The following is a 22134-nucleotide window of genomic DNA, read 5'->3' on the forward strand; positions in this document are numbered from 1 at the left end:
TCTCTCCCCAGTCTCTCTCTCTCTCTATCTCTCTCTTTCCACCGTCTCTCTCTCTCTCTCTTCTGTCTTTATATCTCTATCTCTCACTCTCTCTCCCCAGTCTCTCTCTCTCCCAATCTGTCTCTTTCTCCGCAGTCTCTGTCTCTCTCTCTCCCCCAGTCACTCTCTCCCTCTCCCCCAGTCTCCCTCTATCCCACTCTCCAGTGTTTCTCTCCATCTCCCTAGTCTCTCACGCTCTCACCCCAGTCTCTCTCTCGCTCTCTCTCTCTTTCCATCCTCTCTCTCTCATCTCTGTCTTTATCTCTCTATCTCTCTCTCTCCCCAGTCTCTCTCTCTCTCTCTCTCTCTCTCTCTCTCCCTAGTCTCTCTCACTCTCTCTCCAGACTCTCTCTCTCTCTCTCTCTCCCCCAGTCTCGCGCACTCTCCACAGGCTCTCTCTGTCCCCAATCCTATTATCTCTCTCTCCCCCAGTCTCTCTCTCTCTCTCTCTCTCTCTCTCTCTCTTCCCCCAGTCTCGGACGCTCTCTCTCCAGTCTCTCTCCCTCTCCAGTCTCTCTCTCTTTCCCCAGCCTCTCTCTCTCTCTCCAGTCTCTCTCTCTCTCTCTCCCAGTCTTTCTCTCTCTCCCTCAGTCTCTCTCTCTATCTCCTTAGTCTCTCACGCTCGCTCTCCAGTCTCTCTTTCTCTCTCTCCAGTCTCTCGCTCTCTTCCCGCAGTCTCTATCTCTCCCCACTCTCTCTGTCTCTCTCTCTCTCTCTCTCTGTCTCCGGTCACTCTCTCTCCCCAGCCTCTCTCTCTCCCCAATCTCTCTGTCTCTCTCTCTCTCTCGCCAGTCTCGCTGTCTCCCCCAGTCTCTCTCTCTCTATCTCCCTAGTCTCTCACGCTCTCTCTCTCTCTTTCCCCAGTCTCTCTCCCTCTGCAATCTATCTCTCTCTCTCCCCAGTCTCTCTCTCTCTCTCACTCCAGTCTTTCTCTCTCTCCGAGTCTCTCTCTCTCTCTCTCCCCAGTCTCTCTCTCTCTATCTCCCTAGTCTCTCATGCTCTCTCTCCAGTCTCTCTCTCTCTCTCTCTCTTTCCTCAGTCTCTCTCCCTCTTCAGTCTTTCTCTCTCTCTCTCCCCAATCTCTCTGTCTCTCTCTCTCCCCAGTCTTTCTCTCTCTTGCCAAGTCTCTCTCTCTCTCTCTCTCTCTCTCCCCAATCTCTCTCTCTCTCTCTCTCTCTCTCCCTCTCTCCCCAGTTTCTCCCTCTCTCCCCAGTCTCTCACTCTCTCCCCAGTCTCTCACTCTCTCCCCAGTCTCTCTCTCCCTCCCCCAGTCTCTCTCTCCCTCCCCCAGTCTCTCTCTCCCATTCCGCAGTCTCTCTCTCTCTCCCCAGTCTCTCTCTCTTTGTCCCCAGTCTCTCTCTCTTTCTCCCCAGTCTCTCTCTCTTTCTCCCCAGTCTCTCTCCCTTTCTCCCCAGTCTCTCTCTCATTCTCCCCAGTCTCTCTCTCTCTCTCTCTCTCTCTCTCCCTCTCTCTCCCCAGTCTCTCTCTCTCTCCCCAGTCTCTCTTTCTCTCTCCCCAGTCTCTCTCTCTCTCTCTCTCTCCCCTGTCTTTCTCTCTATCTCCCTAGTCTCTCACGTTCTCTCCCCAGTCTCTCTCTCTCTCTCTCTCTCTCTCGCTTTCCACCGTCTCTCTCTCTCCTCTGTCTTTATCTCTCTATCTCCCTCCCTTTCTCCCCAGTCTCTCTCTCGCTCTCTCTCTCCCCAGTCTCTCTCTCTCTCTCTCTCTCCCCAGTCTCTCTCTCTCTCTCTCTCTCCCCAGTCTCTCTCTCTCTCTCTCTCTCCCCAGTCTCTCTCTCTCTCTCTCTTCCCCCAGTCTCGAATGCTCTCTCTCCAGTCTCTCTCCCTCTCCAGTCTCTCTCTCTTTCCCCAGCCTCTCTCTCTCTCTCTCTCTCCCAGTCTATCTCTCCCTCTCCCAAGTGTCTCTCTCTCTCTCTCTCTCTCTCTCTCTCTCTCTCTCTCTCTCCCCAGTCTTTATCTCTCTCCCCAGTCTTTATCTCTCTCCCCAGTCTCTCTCTCCCCAGTCTCTCTCTCCCCAGTCTCTCTCTCCCCAGTCTCTCTCTCCCCAGTCTCTCTCTCTCTATCTCTATCTCCCTAGTCTCTCACGCTCTCTCTCCAGTCTCTCTCTCTCTCCTCAGTCTCTCTCTCTCTCCCCAGTCTCTCTCTCCCCCATCAGTCTCTCTCTCCCATTCCAGAGTCTCTCTCTCTCTCCAGTCTCTCTCTCTCTCTCCCCAATCTCTCTCTCTCTCACCCCAGTCTCTCTCTCTCTCTCTCTCTCTCCCCAGTCTCTCTCTCTCATGCCAAGTCTCTCTCTCTCTCCAGTCCCTCTCTCTCCAGTCTCTCTCTCCCCACTCTCTCTCTCTCTCTCTCTCTCTCTCTCTCTCTCCCTAGACTCTCTCTCTCCCTCTCTTTCCCCAGTCTCTCACTCTCTCCGCAGTCTCTCACTCTCTCCCCAGTCTCTCTCTCCCCCATCATTCTCTCTCTCCCATTCCACAGTCTCTCTTTCTCTCCAGTCTCTCTCTCTCTCTCCCCAGTCTCTCTCCCTTTCTCCCCAGTCTCTCTCTCTCCCCAATCTCTCTCTTTCTCCGCAGTCTCTCTCTCTCTCCCCCAGTCTCTCTCCCTCTCTCCCCCGAGTCTCCCTCTCTCCCACTCTCCAATCTTTCTATCTCTCCCCAGTCTCTCTCTCTATCTCCCAAGCCTGTCACGCTCTCTCCCCAGTCTCTCTCTCGCTCTCTCTCTTTCCACCATCTCTCTCTCACTCCTCTGTCTTTATCTCTCTATCTCTCTCTCTCTCTCCCCAGTCGCTCTCTCTCGCTCTCTCCCCAGTCACTCTCTCTCTCTCTCTCCCCAGTCTCTCTCTCTCTCTCCCCAGTCTCTCTCACTCTCTCCCCAGTCTCTCACTTTCTCCGCAGTCTCTCTCACTTTCTCTCTCCCCCAGTCTCCCTCTCTCCCACTCTCCAGTCTTTCTCTTTCTCCCCAGTCTCTCTCTCTATCTCCCTAGTCTCTCACGCTCTCTCCCCAGTCTCTCTCTCTCTCTCTCTTTCCACCGTCTCTCTCTCTCTCTCTCTTTCCACTGTCTCTCTCTCTCTTTCCACCGTCTCTCTCTCTCTCTCTCCTCTGTCTTTATCTCTCTATCTCTCTCTCTCTCTCTCCCCAGTCTCTCTCTCTCTACAGTCTCTCTCTCCCAATCTCTCTCTTTCACCGCAGTCTCTCTCTCTCTCTCTCCCCCAGTCACACTCTCTCTCTCTCTCCCCAGTCTCCTCTCTCCCCCCGTCTCTTTCTCTCCCAATCTCCGGTCTTTCTCTCTCTCCATCTCCCTAGTCTCTCACGCTCTCTCCCCAGTCTCTCTCTCTCTCTCTCTCTCTCTCTTTCCACCGTCTCTCTCTCTCCCCAGTCTCTCTCTCTCTGCAGTCTCTCTCTCCCAATCTCTCTCTTTCTCCGCAGTCTCTCTCTCTCTCTCTCCCCCAGTCACACTCTCTCTCTCCCCCCAGTCTCTTTCTCTCCCACTCTCCAGTCTTTCTCTCTCTCCATCTCCCTAGTCTCTCACGCTATCTCCCCAGTCTCTCTCTCACTCTCTCTCTCTCTCTCTCTCTTTACACCGTCTCTCTCTCTCTCTCCTCTGTCTTTATCTCTCTATCTCTCTCTCTCCCCAGTCTCTCTCTCTTTCTCTATCTCCCTAGTCTCTCACGCTCTCTCTCCAGATCTCTCTCTCTCTCTCCCCAGCCTCGCACACTCTCCACAGTCTCTCTCTGTCCCCATTCCTATTATCTCTCTCTCTCCAGTCTCTCTCCCTCTCCAGTCTCTCTCTCTTTCCCCAGCCTCTCTCTCTTTTTCTCTCCCAGTCTTTCTCTCTCTCCCCCAGTCTCTCTCTCTATCTCCTTAGTCTCTCACGCTCTCTCTCCAGTTTCTCTTTCTCTCTCTCCAGTCTCTCGCTCTCTTCCCGCAGTCTCTATCTCTCCCCTGTCTCTCTTTCTCTCTCTCCAGTCACTCTCCCTCAACAGCCTCCCTCTCTCCCCAATCTCTATGTCTCTCTCTCCCCAGTCTTTCTCTCTCTCTCTATCTATCTCTTTAGTCTCTCATGCTCTCTCTCCAGTCTCTCTCTCTCTCTTTCCCCAGTCTCTCTCTCTCTCCCCAGTCTCTCTCTCTCTCTCTCCCCAGTCTCTCTCTTGCCCCAGTCTCTCTCTCTCTCACAGTCTCTCTCTCTCTCCCCAGTCTCTCTCTCTCTCTCTCTCCCCAGCCTCGCGCTCTCTCCACAGTCGCTCTCTCTCCCCAGTCTCTGTATCTCTCTCTCCCCCAGTCTCTCTCTCTCTATCTTCCCCCAGTCATGAACGCTCTCTCTCCAGTCTCTCTCCCTCTCCAGTCTCTCTCTCTTTCCCCAGCCTCTCTCTCTCTCTCTCTCTCTCCAGTCTCTCTCTCTCTCTCTCCCAGTCTTTCTCTCTCTCCCCCAGTCGCTCTCTCTCTCTATCTCCTTAGTCTCTCACGCTCTCTCTCCAGTCTCTCTCTCTCTCTTCCCGCAGTCTCTATCTCTCCCCGTCTCTCTTTCTCTCTCTCCAGTCACTCTCCCTCAACAGCCTCCCTCTCTCCCCAGTCTCTCTCTCTCTCTCTTCCCAGTCTCTCTCTCTCTCTCCCTAGTCTCTCACGCTCTCTCTCCAGTCTATCTCTCTCTCTCTCCCCAGTCTCTCTCTCTCTCTGTCTCCAGTCTTTCTCTCTCTCTCCCAGTCTCACTCTCTCTCTTCCCAGTCTCTCTCTCTCTCTCTATCTCTAGTTCCCTAGTCTCTCACGCTCTCTCTCCAGTCTCTCTCTCTCTCTTTCCTCTGTCTCTCTCGCTCTTCAGTCTCTCTCTGTCTCTCTCTCTCACTCTCTCTCTCCCCAGTCTCTCTCTCTCTCTCTCTCTCCCCAGTCTCTCCCTCTCTCTCTCTCTCTCTCTCTCTCTCTCCAGTCTCTCTCTCTTTCTCCCCAGTCTCTCTCCCCCCCCCAGTCTCCCTCTCTCCCTTTCCACAGTCTCTCTCTCTCTCCAGTCTCTCTCTCTCTCTCTCTTTCTCCCCCCAGTCTCCCTCTCTCCCACTCGCCAGTCTTCCTCTCTCTCCCCAGTCTCTGTCTCTATCTCCCTAGTGTCTCACGCTCTCTCCCCAGTCTCTCTCTCTCTCTCTCTTTCCACCATCTCTCTCTCTCTCCTCTGTCTTTATCTCTCTCCCCAGTCTCTCTCTCTCCCCCCAGTCTCTCTCTTTCTCCACAGTCTCTCTCTCTTTCTCCCCAGTCTCTCCCCAGTTTCTCTCTCTTTCTCCCCAGTCTCTCTCCCTTTCTCCTCAGTCTCTCTCTCTTTCTCCCCAGTCTCTCTCTCTTTCTCCCCAGTCTCTCTCTCTTTCTCCCCAGTCTCTCTCTCTCTCTCTCCCCAGTCTCTCTCTCTCTCCCAGTCTCCCTCTTCCTCTCTCTCTCTCCCCAGTCTCTCTCTCGCCCCAGTCTCTCTCTCTCTCTCTCTCTCCCCAGTCTCTCTCTCTCTCTCTCTCTCCCCAGTCTCTCTCTCTCTCTCCCCCAGTCTCTCTCTTCCTCTCTCTCTCTCTCTCTCTCTCTCTCTCTCTCTCTGCCCAGTCTCTCCCGCTCTCCTCAGTCTCTTTCTCTCTCCCCAGTGTGTCTCTCTCTTTCTCTCTCTCTCTCTCTCTCCCCAGTCTCTCTCTCTCTCTCTCTCTCTCTCCCTCCCCAGTCTTTCTCTTTCTCTCCCCAATTTCTGGAATGATTCTTATGAACATATTTCCTGGCATGACTTACCTTTTTCAGTAATTTTACCAGAGATAGTCAAATTTTTTTTTTAAAAGGGATCAATACCTTCTTTCCCTCTATTATCTTGGCTTCATGCCCTCGCTGAGTTAATTTAGTCCATCAGACATACCTCCTGTAAAGTCCTTACTCTATAGCATGAACCACACGAGGCACATTCCAGGAACAAGGCCACTCTGTGACCTTAGATCTTTATTACAGGACTCCAGAAGTGAAGACCCTGCATGGGACCTCCCTTTATATATCTGTGTGATCAGGTAAGGAGTGTCTCCCAGGAGTTCAGCCCCTGTGGTCAAGGTGTGCATCACAGTTGAGTGTATACAGTAATACAGTGGTGTTACATTGCAGTTACAAACATGACATCACCTTCCCCGCCTCCCCAAAGTCTTACTGGGATCATAGGTCCAGTCTTTCAGGTGGTCTATGCTCCCTCGTGGAGCACTGCAGTTGGGGCTCTGTTTGTTGGACGCTGACGTGAGTGTCTGTCACCTGTGGTGATTCCGGCCTGTCTGGGCTGACCGCTGGGACTGTGCATTCTTCCGATTGCTCTTGTTGCTCGTTCACTGGCGGTGTTATGAGCTCCATCTCATGGTCTTCTTCAGGTTCCTCCGTGTCCATGCTGAACCTTTTTTTTTGCTTGCTCCAGATGCTTACGGCATATCTGACCATTGTTGAGTTTTACCACAATGATCCTATTCCCCTCTTTGCCAATTACAGTAGCCTCAAGCCATTTGGGCCCCATGGCATGATTGAGGGCGAATACAGGATCATTTATTTCTATACAACTCCCCCTTGTATTACAGTCATGGTACTTATTTTGTGACTTGTGCTTCCCTCAACTATGTCGGTCAGGACTGGGTGGATGAGGGACAACCGAGTTTTGTGTGTCCGTTTCATGAGTAGTTCTGTGGGCAGGACCCCCATGAGCGAGTGCGAGCGGGATTTATAGGCCAGCAGGAGGCGCAATAGGCGGCATTGTAGGGAGGGTTCTTGAATCCTGAGCATACTTTGCTTCATGATTTGGACTGCCCGTTCCGCCTGGCCATTGGAGGAAGGCTTGAATGACGCAGTCCTGTCGTGGTTGATGCCATTGCCCGACATAAACTCCCAGAATTCATAGCTCGTGAAACACGGGCCATTGTCACTAACCAGGATGTCCGGCAAGCCATGAGTTGGAAAGATCGCATGTAGGCTTTCCACGGTGGTTGATGACGTGCATGAATTCAGGATGATGCACTCGATCCATTTCGAGTACGCATCTACTACATTGAGAAACATTTTCCCCATGAACAGGCCTGCGTAGTCAACGTGAATGCGTGACCATTGCTTGGTGGGCCAGGGACACAGGCTGAGCGGGGTATCCCTGGGGGCATTACTCAGCTCGGCACACGTTGTGCACCTGCGAACACAGTGTTCCAGGTCTGAATCAATTCCAGGCCACCAAACGTGTGACCGGGCAATGGCATTCATCATCTCAATCCCTGGGTGCTCGCTGTGGAGTTCCCTGATGAATGCCTCCCTGCCCTTCTGGGGAATGACTACCCGGCTGCCCCATAGTAGGCAGCCGGCTTGGATGCAGAGCTCATCTATCCATCTGTGGAACGGTCTGACCTCCTCAGGGCATGCTCCGTGTGCGAGCGCCCAATCCCCAGTCAGGACACATTTCTTAATCACGGATAGGAGGGGATCTCTGTTTGTCCACATTTTGATCTGTTGGGCTGTGATGGGGGAGCCTGCACTGTCAAAGGCATCGACAGCCATGACCATCTCGGTGCTTTGCTCCGCTGCCCCCTCGGTGGTGGCCAGTGGGAGCCTGCTGAGTGCATCAGCGCAGTTTTCAGTGCCGGGCCGCTGCCAGATAGAGTAGTCATAAGCAGCGAGCGTGAGGGCCCACTACTGTATGCGAGCTGATGCGTTGGCATTGACAGCCTTGCTGTCTGACAACAGGGATGTGAGTGGCTTGTGGTCCGTCTCTAATTCAAACTTCCTACTGAAGAGTTACTGATGCATTTTTTTTACACCATAGACACATGCAAGCGTTTCCTTCTCGACAATGCCATATCCCATTCTGCTTCAGAGAGCGAACTGGAGGCATAAGCCACAGGTTGTAGCTGACCCTCAGCATTAGCCTGCTGCGGCACGCACCCAACCCCATAGGACGATGCATCAAAAGTCAGAACTAAACGTTTACAGGGGTCGTACAGGGTCAACAATTTGTTTGAACAAAGTAGGTTTCGCGCCCGATCAAAAGCCCGTTCCTGACAGTCCCCCGAAAACCAATCGCAACCCTTACGCAGGAGCACGTGTAGTGGCTCCAACAACATGCTCAAGTTCGGCAGAAAGTTCCCGAAATAGTTCAACAGTTCCAGGAATGAACACAGCTCCGATGTGTTGCAGGGCCTAGGTGCTCGTCGAATCGCCTCTGTTTTGGATTCGGTGGGCCGAATCCCATCTGCAGCAAACCTCCTGCCCAGAAACTCAACCTCAGGAGCTAAAAACACATATTTAGACTTCTTGAGTCGCAGGCCTACCCGGTCCAGTCGGCACAGCACCTCCTTCAGTTGTGGAGGTGTTCCTCAGTATCTCGACCCATGATGAGGATGTCGTCCTGGAATACGATCGTTCCAGGAATGGATTTAAGCAGGCTTTCCATGTTACGTTGAAAAATCGCGGCCGCTGATCGAATGCCAAATGGGCACCTGTTATACGCAAACAGTCCCTTGTGCGTGGTGATGGTGGTCAGTAGTTTGGATTCGTCAGCCAGTTCCTGGGTCATATAGGCTGAAGTGAGATCCAACTTGGTGAACAGCTTGCCGCCTGCCAGCGTGGAAAAGCAGTCCTCCGATCTTGGGAGCGGGTATTGGTCTTATAGGGACACCCGATTGATGATGGCCTTGTAGTCGCCACAGATCCTGACAGAGCCATCCGCTTTTAGAACGGGAACGATGGGGCTCGCCCAGTCGCTGAATTCAACAGGCGAGATGAAGCTGTCTCGCAACAGCCGGTCCAATTTGCTCTCGATTATTTTTCCGCATCACATACGGCACCTCTCTGGCTTTGTGGTGCACTGGCCTGGCGCCCGGGGTGATGTGTATCACCACTTTAGTGCCTTTGAAAGTCCTGATGCCCGGTTGAAATAGTGACTCGAATTGTTGTTGGACTTGTGAGCATGAATTTCGCTCCACCGAGGACATTGCGAGAACATTCCCCCATTTCCAGTTCATCTCGGCAAACCAGCTCCTCCCTAACAGAGCGGGACCATTGCCCGGGACCAACCAGAGTGGCAGCCGGTTCACTAGCCCATTGTGTGTGACAGCCATCATTGCACTGCCTAGCACCGGAATGATTTCCTTGGTGTAAGTCCGTAATTGTGTCTCAATACGTTCTAATTTGGGTCTACTAGCTTTGAGTGGCCATATCTTCTCGAATTGCTGAACGCCCATGAATGACTGGCTGGCCCCAGTGTCCAGCTCCACGCGTACTGGGATGCAGTTCAACATTGGTGGCGATTTGGTGTATGAACTGTGAATATTCGCCGCATGGACCCGCTGAACCTCGGCGTCCATCGATTTGCCCCAAAAGTCATCCTGCCTCACAGAACCCTCTTCTGGTCCCTCTGCTCATATATCAGTCTGATTGCAGGTTTTCTGCACATTCGAGCTGAATGGCCACTGAAATTGCAGATTCTGCAGACAAAATGTTGGAATCTGCAAGATCTGGCTGAGTGTTTTCCCCCACACCTCCAGCATGAGTTAAAGTTTCCATTGTTAGGACAAAGTGACTATGGCCAGGAATTCCTTGCTGACTGTCCCTTTGACTGCTCTTAAGTACCCTATTAGTGGGTGTCAATGGCTCCATCCCGAGCCACATTGTCCACTGTGATGGCGTGAATGTCTGTTCAGCCTGCCATTGTCTCTGTTGAGATCCTGTTCTGGGATCTATTGCTGCCTGGTAAATGTCGGACTGCCCCTGCCTGCCTGCGGGGCTCTGAGTAGCATTTATAATGTTGACTCCCTGATCCATCACCACGTTAGAGGCAGAATTGCGTGCGTAAATCATTTCTGTCTCTTCCTCCCCCGCCATAAAAGTTTGAGCTAACAATGCTGTCACTTCCAAGGTCAAGTCCTTGGTCTCAATTAACTTGCGAAAAATTCCTGCATGACCGATACCCTTGATGAAGAAGCCCCTTAGCATCTCCCCCCTGCAGGCGACTGTGAACTTACAGCGGCTGGCCAAACGCCGGCGGTCCGCTACAAAGTCTGGTATGCTCTGTCCTTCACGGCATCAGTGGGTGTAGAATTTGTGTGGAGCCATGTGTATGCTGCTCACCAGTTTGAGGTGCTCCCCGATTCATTTGCTGAGCTCTTCAAAGGTTTTGTCCGACGGCTTTTCGGGTGCCAGTAAGTCCTTCATGAGCGCGTAAGTCTTTGGCCCGCAGCTGGTCAGGAGATGAGCCCTTCGCTTGTCAGCCGCTGCATCCCCCAGCCAGTCTTTAGTTACAAAGCTTTGCTGAAGCCTCTCAACAAAATCGTCCCATTCTTCCCCAACACAGTACCGTTCCTCTGTGCTACCGGTGGGCATTCTCGTGGGTCATGAATTCCCGTTTCTCGTCGCCAATGTAAAGTCCTTACTCTATAGCATGAAACCACACGTGGCACATTCCAGGGACAAGGCCACTCTGTGACCTTAGCTCTTTATTACAGGATTCCAGAAGTGATGACCCTGTGTGGGACCTCCCTTTATATACCTGTGTGATCAGGTAAGGAGTGTCTCCCACAAGTTCACCCCCTGTGGTCAAGGTGTGCATCTCAGTTGAGTGTATACAGTAATACAGTGGTGTTACATTGTAGTTACAAACATGACACCTCCTGCTCCCCCAAACGCGTGGCGACTGATCTGCTGACCACCGGATTTCCATTCCTGGCCCCAATACTAGGTAACAAAGGTCCTTTAGTTCCCTCTCCTTCGGCGCTAAATACTTTCCTTTCAAACCTGCCATCATCACTCCATTGCTCAAAAATCACGGCTTATCTGCTCGGTCGCGGCACATTAAGAATCCCTCTCCAAGCCACCTTGCCTTTCCGAAAACTTTCAACGTGTTGTCACCTCCCAGATTCTTCACTCCTCTCCTGCAACTATCAATTCAAATCTCTGCAGCTCGGCTCCCGCACCTCCCATAGGACTGAAGTGACCCGGGGCAACATTGTGTGCGACTGTGACCATGGTCCATTGTAACTTCTCATCCCCCACAATCTATTGGCAGTTTTTGACACCATTCTCCACACCTTCTCTTATCTAGATTTCAGTGTAGGCTATTCCATCGCAGCCAGATCTTCTCTAGAGTGCAGTGGCGTGCCGCAAACCTCTATCCTTGCCCCTTCCTCCCCCTCCTCATTCACATCATAACATCATCCGCACTGGTTGATTCCGCCTCCATCTGTATGCTGATGATAACCAGCTCTACCTCTCATCCACCACCTCTCAACCCCATCCACTGCCTTTGTGCTGTCAGGCTACTTGTCCAACATTGGTAAGTAGGATTACAAAGTGTATACAACACTTAATGAGGCCATTCAGCCCAACCGGTCCATGCTGGCGTTTATGCTCCACTCGAGCCTCCTCCTGTCTTTCTTCATCAAAATCTATCAGCATAACCCCCTATTCCCTTCTCCCTCATATGTTTGTCTAGCCTCCCCTTAAATGCATCGATACCATTCACTTCAACCTGTGCTCGCGAATTCCACATTCTCACCACTCTTTGGGTAAAGAGGTTTCTTCTGAATTCCCTGTTAGATTTCTTGGTGACTATCTTATATTGATGGTGCTTTGGATAAATCACAACCAAACATTAGCGACACCAAAAACCGTTACCTTCGGTTACCCCTGTTCCCCCAGCAAAATGTGCATGTTAATAACCCACACCGTCCCCGTTCCACACCACCATCTCTGGCTTAAGCAGACTTTTAAAAGACAGCAAATAACGACTATAAATATGATAAAGAGAGGGAAGATATTTTATGAACGTAAACTAGCACGAAATATAAAAAACAGATTGTAAGCGTTTCTACAGATATATAAAAAGGAAAAAGAGTGGCTAAAGTAAATGTTTGTCCCCTAGAGGATGATATGCTATAAAGCGCTTTGAGATTTCCGGTGGTCGTGAAAGGCATTATGTAAATTCAAGTCTTTCTTTCTTCTTTCAATGTAACTGAATATCAGGCAGGGTATATAAAGGACGACCGAAGCGATACTGGTTATTTTGCATCGCTGCCCATGTACAATTTCAGCTGCGATGAGTTTGGTGCCTGGGATTTCTATTAGAGCCTTAGCTGAGCTTCCGAGCCCACCTCTTCTCCATCAGAAACAGTGCCGATGTACAGCTCTTTAACCTCACTCGCTTCTGTCTCCACATCAGCCCATCTGCACCTCACATCCTCGTCGATGCCCTTCTCCCCTCCGCACTTGATTGAGGCAACGTTGTCCCGGCTGGCGTGGGCGCCAGCCGCAGGAGACGGCAGATCGTCCAAGACACTGCCCTGTCTACTCTGTCCCATCGCATGTTCTCACTGGCCCCAGGCACCAAACTCATCGCAGCTGAAATTGTACATGGGCAGCGATGCAAAATAACCAGTATCGCTTCGGTCATCCTTTATATACCCTGCCCGATATTCAGTTACATTGAAAGAAGAAAGAAAGACTTGGATTTATGTAATGCCTTTCACGACCACCGGACATCTCAAAGCGCTTTACAGCAGGCTCATCCTCTAGGGGACAAACATTTACTTTAGCCACTCTTTTTCCTTTTTATATATCTGTAGAAACGCTTACTATCTGTTTTTTATATTTCGTGCTAGTTTACGTTCATAAAATATCTTCCCTCTCTTTATAGAAACATAGAAACATAGAAAATAGGTGCAGGAGTAGACCATTCGGCCCTTCATATTTATAGTCGTTCTTTGCTGTCTTTTAAAAGTTTCTCAATCCTCTGGCCTCCCACTAGTCTTGGCCACATCATATACCCTTGTTTTCAATTTGATACCATCCCTTATTTCCTTAGTTAGCCACAGATGGTTATCCCTTCTCTTATAGTCTTTCCTTCTCATTGGGATATATTTTTGCTGCGAGTTATGAAATAACTCCTTAAATGTCTGCCACTGCTCATCAACTGTCCCATACTTTAATAATTTTTCCCAGTCCACTTTAGCCAACTTTGCCCTCATACCTTTGTAGTGTCCTTTATTTAAACTTAGGACACTGGTTTGAGATCCAACTTTCTCACCCTCCAAAAGAATTTGAAATTGAACCATGTTATGGTCACTAATTCCTAGAGGATGCTTTACTACGAGATAAGTTATTAATCCTGTCTCATTACACAGTATCAGATCTAAGATCAACTGCATCCTGGTTGTTTCTGAAACGTACTGTTCAAGGAAACTATCCCGGATACACTCTATGAACTCTTCCTCAAGGCTACCCTGGCCAATTTGCTTTGTCCAATCAATATGAAGGTTAAAATCACCCACGATTATTGTCGTTCCTTTTTCACAAGTCCATTATTTCTTGATTTATACTCCGTCCAACAGTGTAACAACTGTTAGGAGGCCTATAGACTATGCCCACCAGAGATGTTTTCCCCTTATTATTCCTTATCTCCACCCAAACTGATTCTACATCTTGATCTTCTGAGCCAATATCGTTTATCACTAACACAATGATATCCTTTATTAATGGTGCTACCCCACCTCCTTTTCCTTTCTGTCTGTCCTTCCGAATTGTCAAATACCCCTGAATATTTAGTTCCCAGTCCTGGTCACTTCTCAGATCATACCCATTTGTATCTATTTGTGCCATCAACTCATCTATTTTGTTACGAATGCTACGCGCATTCAGATAAAGAGCCTTTAAATTTGCTTTTTTACCATTTTTTTCCTGCTTTGACCCCACTTTCTGATTCACCTTTATGTTTATACATTCTGTCCCTTCCTGGCATGCTCTGGTTTTCATTTCCCCCAGTCCTACCCACCCTGATCTATTGCCTTCTCTTTATTCTTTGACTTTTTACTTTTTCGCTCACCTGAATCCTCCCCCCAACTAAGTAGTTTAAAGCCCTCTCTACAGCCCTAGTTATTTGATTTGCCAGGACCCTGGTCCCAGCACGGTCTAAGTGGAGCCCGTCGGAACGGAACAGCTCCCACTTACCCCAGTAATGATGCCAGTGTCCCACGAACCAAAACCCATTTCTCTCACACCAGTCTTTGAGCCATGTGTTTTACTCTCTGACGCAGCAACGATGCAGGAACAGCGATACACTTCCAAGTCAGGATGGTGTATAATTTGGAGAGGAACGCAGAGGTGATGGTGTTCCCATGCTCCTGCTGCCCTTGTCCTTCTCAGTGGTAGAGGTTGTGGGTTTGGGAGGTGCTGCCAAAGAAGCCTTGGCGAGTTGCTGCAATGCATCTTGTAGATGGTACACACTGTAGCCACGGTGCGCCGGTGGTGGAGGGAGTGAATGTTGAAGGTGGTGGATGGGATGCCGATCAAGCGGCTGCTTTGTCCTGAACGGTGTCGAGCTTCTTGAGTGTTGTTGGAGCTGCACTCATCCAGGCAAGTGGAGAGTATTCCATCACACTCCTGACTTGTGCCTTGTAGATGTTGGAAAGGCTTTGGGGAGTCAGGAGGTGAGACACTCGCCGCAGAATACTCAGCCTCTGACCTGCATCATGTGGCCACATTATTAATGTGGCTGGTCCAGTTCTAAAGCAGTTAGGTGTGATAATCGAATAGTATTACTTCTAAATTGGGACCATCGTTTTCCCTGTATAAGCACCCACATTACTAATGTCCACTCCAGCTGTGATTTCAGAAAAATGACCAATATCAGATGGTGTCGAATATTGGTTCCTTTCCACCTTCCATCTCGTGAGAGATTCACCTTTCATTTTTGAACAAAAGAAGCCAATGTATAACCACTCCAGTATAACCACCATGACAAAGAAAAGTTTCAAAAGGAAGGCCCAGTAAGTTATACTCGGTCAACATACAGCTCACAACCGGTTCGGTATAACGGTGTGAACCACGAAATACTGTGCGAATGCAGATCTAGTGAAAGGATTTCATCAGCAAACAGCAACAATCAGCATGTATACTGCACTTTTACAGTCCCATATCCATCATTTCAGATATTCAATGGTTATTTATTTTCTCTTGTGTTTCCAGGCTTCCAGTTAACATTCCCGATTCCATAACAACTTGGGAAATTCAGGCGGTTGGCATGTTTGAGAATAAAGGTAAAAATCTTTTTTTTTTATTCGTTCCTGGGATGTGGGCCTCGCTGGCGAGACCAGCATTTATTGCCCGTCCCTAATTGCCCTTGAGAAGGTGGTGGTGAGCCACCTTCTTGAACCGTTGCAGTCTGCGTGCTGAAGGTAATCCCGCAGGGCTGTTAGGGAGGGAGCTCCAGGACTTTCAGCCAGCAGCGATGATGGAGGAACAGCAATATATTTCCAAGAGTGTAATTTAAAGGGGAATGTGCAGCTGGTGGTGTTCCCATGCATCTGCTGCCCTTGTCCTTCTAAGGGACAGGTTTGGGAAGTCCTGCCGAAGAAGCCTTGGCAAGTTGCTGCAGTGCATCTTGTAGATGGTACATGGTGCACCGGTGGTGGAGGGAGTGAATGTTTAAGCTGGTGGATGGCGTGCCAATCAAACGGGCTGCTTGTCCTGGGTGGTGTCGAGCTTCTTGAGTGTTGCTGAGTGTCCTGGGCTGACATCGGCTTGTGAAGTTATCAGAGCATTAAATTAATTTTCTCGTATTTTAATGTTGAATTCTGCTCATCTCAGCATTGTTTAGAGCAACATTATAAATATGGTTGAGAACCATTTATTAATTGGAAATACTGTACGTTTATTTAATTTGTGGATGACATCAAATTGGGGGGATAGTCAATACTGAGGAGGACTGCAACAAATTAAAGATGACAATTATAAACTTGAAGAATAGGCACATAATTGGCAAATGAAGTTCAACACAGATAAATGTGAGTTATTACATTTTGATAGGAAGAATAGGCAGGTCACTTATTACATGGAGGTTACGAGTCTGGGTGGGGTAGAGGAACAAAGGGATCTTGGAGTACAGATACACCAATCACTAAAAATTACGACCCAGGGTAGCAAGCACTAGGGTTTATTACTAGAGGTATAGAATTGAAAAGTAGTGAAGTTATTATACCTGTATCAAACCTCGGTTTGGACCACGCTTGGAGTACTGCATATAGTTCTGTCGCTACATTATCAAAAGGATATAAAGGCACTGGAGAGGGTACAGAGAAGATTTCCAAGGATAATGTGAGGCTATACGTATCAGGAAAGGATGAACAGCTGGGTCTCTTTTCTCGTGAAAAAAGAAGGCTGAGGGCTAACCTAATTGAGGACCTTAAATGATGAAAGGTTTTGATAGAGTGGATACAGAGAGAATGTTTCCACTTGTAGGGAAGAGCATAACTAGAGGCCATCAATATAAGATAGTCACCAAGAAATTCAATAGGGAATTTAGAAGAAACGTCTTTGCCCAGAGAGTGATGAGAATGTGGAACTCGCTACCACAGGGAGTGGTTAAAGCTAATACTATAGATGCATTTAAGGGGAGGCTAGACAAGCATATGAGGGAGAAGGGAATAGAGGGTTATGCGGAAAGATTTAGATGAGGAAAGACGGGAGGAGGTTCGAGTGTAGCATAAACGCTGGCCTGGACTGGTTGGGCCGAATGGCCTCTTTCTGTGCCGTATAATCCTCGGTAATCCTATGTAATTTAAGTGCGAAGAAATGGTGACACATGACTGTTTGGTTCAGAGGTGATCACTGGTCATGGGTCAAAGGGCAAAATAGGAACCAGTGAACCAGCTTTACACTTCGGCCCACATTCTTCCCCATTGAATTCAGTGGAGTCGGTCGCAGCGCATAAGAACATAAGAAACAGGAGCAGGAGTAGGCCATTTGGCTCCTCGAGCCTGCTCCACCATTCAATAAGATCATGGCTGATCTGATCTCATCCTCAACTCCACTTCCCTGCCCCCCACCCCCCCACCCCCGCTCACCATAACCCTTCACTATCCTGTAGTTCAAAAATTTGTCTATCTCCACCTCAAATATATTCAATGACCCAGCCTCCACCGCTCTCTGGGGCAGAGAATTCCAAAGATTCATGACCCTCTGAGTGAAGAAATTCCTCCTCATCTCCATTTTAAATGGGCGACCCATTATTCTGAAATTATGCCCTCTAGTTCGAGATTTCCCCACGAGGGGAAACATCCTCTCTGCATCTATCCTGTCGAGCCCCCCTCAGAATCTTATGTTTCAGTAAGATCACCTCTCATTCTTCCGAACTCCAAAGAGTATATGCCCAACCTACTCAACCTATCCTCATAAGTCAACCCCTTCATCTCCAGAATCAACCAAGTGAACCTTGTCTGAACTGCCTCCAATGCAAGCATATCCCTCCTTAAATAAGGAGACTGAAACTATAACAGGATGTCGATTTGCTATTGCCCATTTCCAAGTTGAATTTTCCGTGTGAGGTTGAACTCGAGTCACCTCCAGTTAGTGCTCCAGCAGAGTTGTGAATTTTGGGCTTGATATCAGTGGAAACTTTTGGCAAATCCTGTACTGAATATGTCATAATGCACAAAGACTTCAGGGACACAAGTTGAGGTGAAGCAAAATGGAAATAATATTTGATTTCATCAAGGGATTATTTCTGAAGCACCAGTTCCAGACAACACTTGCATAAGACCTGTACACTTGCTGCTGGATAACATTACTGCCCTATGATATTAACTAACCTCATCATCATAGGCAGTCCCTCGGAGTCGAGGATGATTTGCTTCCACTCTAAATGTGAGTTTTCAGGTGACTGAAGATTCCAATGCGGGACGTACAGTCTCTGTCACAAGGTGGGACAGACAGTCATTGAAGGAAGTACACCGATATTTGAGTTCTTAGGTGGCTGAACAGTCCAATATGTGAATTACAGTCTCTGTCACAAGTGGGACAGACAGTCGGTGAAGGAAAGGGTGGGTTCGGAGCCTGAGTTGACACACGCTCCTTCCACTTTCGACGCTTTGACTTCAGCTTGCTCTCGGCGAAGAGACTCGAGGTGCTCAGCGCCCCCCCGGATGCTCTTCCTCGTGGGCCAGGGATTCCCAGGAGTCGGTGTCTAACCTATATCGCTATGATACACGTGTTTGACATTTGATATACGTGTATATGTATTTGTTTTAAATTTAAGGTTTTTGTGTGGCGGAACCCAAGCCGATGAGAGTCTTCAGGCCATTTTTTATATCTTTGAGGCTACCATATTCCGTGAAAAGAAACGAACAATTGGAAGTGAGAGCGATATTGTACAATTACCTCAAAGTGGACATCGAGGTAAGATGGGAAACAGAAAGCAATAAATATGGCAAACAACAAAGATAAAGATATAATGGACGGGAGAGACAATTGCATTCTATCTTGCTTGCAAAGCCGAAATATATTCCATAATCACAGAGCATTTACACGTAAAACAAAGGACAAAGCAGCTATTCCCAGATATAAGAATATAAAAACACAAGAAATAGGAGCAGGAGGAGGCCATTTGGCCCCTCAAGCCTGTTCCGCCATTCAATAAGATCATGGCTGATCTGATAATGGACTCAGCTCCACTTCCCCGCTCGCTCCCCATGACCCCTTATCTCCTTATCGTTTAAGAAACTGTCTATTTCTGTCTTAAATTTATTTAGTGTCCCTGCTTCCACAGCTCTCTGAGGCAGCGAATTCCACAGATTTACAACCCTCTGAGAGAAGACATTTTTCCTCATCTCTGTTTTAAATGGGCGGTCCCTTATTCTAAGATCATGCCATCTAGTTATAGTCTCCCCCATCAGTGGAAGCATCCTCTCTGCATCCACCTTGTCAAGCCCCCTCATATTCTTATATGTTTCAGTAAGATCACTTCTCATTCTTCTGAATTCCAATGAGAAGAAGCCCGACCTACTCAACCTATCCTCATAAGTCAACCCCCTCATCCCCAGAATCAACCTAGTGAACCTTCTCTGAACTGCCTCCAAAGCAAATATATCCTTTCGTAAATATGGAAACCAAAACTGCACGCAGTATTCCAGGTGTGGCCTCACCAATACCCTGTCTAGCTGCAGCAAGACTTACCTGCTTTTATACTCCATCCCCTTTGCAATAAAGGCCAAGATACCATTGGCCTTCCTGATCACTTGCTGTATCTGCATACTATCCTTTTGTGTTTCATGCACAAGTACCCCCAGGTCCCGCTGTACTGCGGCACTTTGCAATCTTTCTCCATTGAAATAATAACTTGCTCTTTGATTTTTTCTGCCAAAGTGCATGACCTCACACTTTCTGACATTATACTCCATCTGCCAAATTTTTTCCCACTCACTTAGCCTTTCTATGTCTTTTTGCAGATTTTTTGTGTCCTCCTCACACATTGCTTTTCCTCCCATCTTTGTATCATCAGCAAACTTGGCTACGTTACACTCAGTCCCTTCTTCCAAGTCGTTAATATAGATTGTAAATAGTTTGTGTCCCAGCACTGATCCCTGCGGCACCCCACTAGTTACTGGTTGCCAACCAGAGAATGACTCATTTATCCCGACTCTCTGTTCTCTGTTAGTTACCAATCCTCTATCCATGCTAATATATTACCCCCAACCCCATGAACTTTTAACTTGTGCAGTAACCTTTTGTCTGGCACCTTGTCAAATGTCTTCTGGAAGTCCAAATACACCACAGCCACTGCTGCCCCTTTATCCACCCTGTTCGTTACACCCTCAAGGAACTCCAGCAAATTTGTCAAACATGACTTCCACTTCATAAATCCATGCTGGCTTTGCCTGACCGAATTTTGCTTTTCCAAATGCCCTGCTACTGCTTCTATAATAATGCACCCCAACATTTTCCCAACAACACTTTTTACCCTGAATTTGTGGTCAGAGGCTTTTAATAGATATCTTTAAATTATGAAAGGTTTTAATAGAGTGGATACAGAGAGAATGTGGGGAAGGGCATAACTAGATGCCATCAATATAAGATAGTCACCCAGAAATCCAATAGGGAATTCAGAAGAAACGTCTTTACCCAGACAGTGGTGAGAATGTGGAACTCGCTGCCACAGGGAGTGGTTGAGGCGAATACTATAGATGTATTTAAGGGGAGGCTAGACAAGCATATGAGGGAGAAGGGAATAGAGAGTTATGCTGATAGATTTAGATGAGGAAAGACGGGAGGAGGCTCAAGTGGAGCATAAACGCCGGCATGGACTGGTTAGGCCGAATGGCCTGTTTATGTGCCGTATATCCGTTGTAATCCACTGGGGTGCAAATTCCGTCGGGCTTCTGTTGCAACACCAAATTCGTTTGCGCCTGCGGCCACAAAATTAATCAGTTGGGCCCTGAATGTGGGGCGGAGTGCTGAGGGATGCATTGCACACCTCTTTTAGGGTGCTAGGCCGGCTGAGCAAGTGAAAATCCCAAGTTAAGCAGCCGGCCTCAGAGCGACCGAAGAGAGGCCGAAGACCGAAAATCCAGCCTTATGTATGTAATAGTTTAATTTTTTGAAAAGTAAATTTTAACATTTTTTCAATGGGACAAAATAATGTAAACTAATTTTAAAGGTTTTTGAATGTTTCAGTGATTTTAAAAGGTTTATTGTATCATTTATTTAAACCCTTTTGGTGGTAAATGAGGGCTTTATGCCTGTTCAATGGGTAGCGCACTCGCCTCTGAGTCAGAAGGTTGTGGGTTCAAGTCCCACTCCAGGGATTTGAGCATACAAATCGAGGCTGACACTTCAGTGCAGTGCTGAGGGAGTGTTGCACTGTCGGAGGTGTCTTCTTTCAGATGAGGTATTAAACCGAGGCCCCGTCTGCACTCAGGTGGACGTAAAAGATCCCATGGCAGTATTTTGAAAAAGAGCATGGGAGTTATCCACGGTGTCCTGGCCAATATTTATCCCTCAATCAACATAACAAAAACAGATTATCTGGTCATTATTGCATTGCAGTTTGTGGGAGCTTGCTGTGTGCAAATTGGCTGCTGCGTTTCCCACATTACAACAGTGACTACACTCCAAAATTACTTCATTGGCTGCAAAGCGCTTTGAGACGTCCGGTGGTCATGAAAGGTGCTATATAAATGCAAGTCCTTCCTTCCTTCCTTCCTTCCGAGTATGAGCGAAGATCTTCATGGTGTGTTATGTGGCAAAATCGCAGGTAGCTTTAGGATGTCCCTGTGCTCAATGTCCACAGGTTTGGGGTGAATTATCACTTTTACCAACAAGAATAAAGCAAAGGTGCCAGTTTTAAAACACAGACCATTTTTGTTCCATTGAGTAATGGATATGAAAAATGGGGTGTGTTTAAAACGGGTGACCGATTCACAACCAACTACTTTCTGCCTGCCCGTCTGTGAAAATTAATCTCGAGGACTCGTTACCCCCCCATTGGCTTTTCCATTCCCATGCTGGAGTAACCTGAACAATCGAGACTCACCATCAACAATGCATGTATTTTTTACCGGTCAATTAACGGCCATAGATACAAACTGTAGGTAATTATCGAAACAAAGAGTTTGCCCATCACCAAAACTAGGGCAGGGAATTGTTAAACATCCATGGGGGAAATTTCCAGGGGGTCAGCGAACACGATCGGTGGCAGGTCAGGTGAGAAAGTGTTGCTTTTTGACAGCGGGTTGGGCCCCTGCTCTCATCCCGCTGCCACGCGCCTTTACCAAATGTCAGAATGTCAGATATGCCAGCGCTGAGCAGACCCGACATGCGGCGGAGGCAATTAAAATCATTAGTGGCTTGTTTACAGCCACTTTACAATGTTTGTTCCCAAGCCTTTTGAATTTCACAGGTCGCCCACCGGCTTCCTGCTGTGCCTAGACTTCGTTAGTGAAGCTGAGGCAGGAGGCCAGTGGCCATTGTTTCAGCTGATGACTTGACAGCTTCAAATGTCAAGTCAAAGCTCCCAGTTGATTGAGAAATGTTTCTTTAGCCATTAACTTCTTTAAACTGTGGATCCACTACAGATTCACGCTGCTGCAAGTCTTTACACAAGACTAATCCAGTCTGACCTCATTACCTTTCCCACCATTAACAGAGCACTTCTGTCATCTCTCCTTCACCTGCCATCTATTCGATCAGCTTCACTGTTCTTTTTGCTCTCTTAATTTGGACTTCAGATTCCCACTACAATCAGCCCCAACACCAGCAGCAAAAGGCACACCAGCAGCACCAACAACACCAACCTTCTTTG

At 48.3% G+C, this 22134-nt stretch overlaps 1 protein-coding gene across 1 annotated transcript in view; it reads left to right on the top strand.

Moving 5' to 3' along the window:
- The window catches only part of LOC139230174 (complement C4-like), a 231338-nt gene that overhangs the window by 129340 nt on the left and 79864 nt on the right, over positions 1 to 22134 (top strand). Inside the window, exons 19-20 of the mRNA XM_070862016.1 lie at positions 15027 to 15097; positions 18094 to 18233. Coding sequence (XP_070718117.1) covers positions 15027 to 15097; positions 18094 to 18233 — 211 coding nt within the window. The remainder of the gene's footprint in view (positions 1 to 15026; positions 15098 to 18093; positions 18234 to 22134) is intronic.

The sequence above is a fragment of the Pristiophorus japonicus genome, chromosome 19, assembly GCF_044704955.1.
Source record: "Pristiophorus japonicus isolate sPriJap1 chromosome 19, sPriJap1.hap1, whole genome shotgun sequence".
In the NCBI taxonomy this organism is placed as follows: Eukaryota; Metazoa; Chordata; class Chondrichthyes; family Pristiophoridae; genus Pristiophorus; species Pristiophorus japonicus.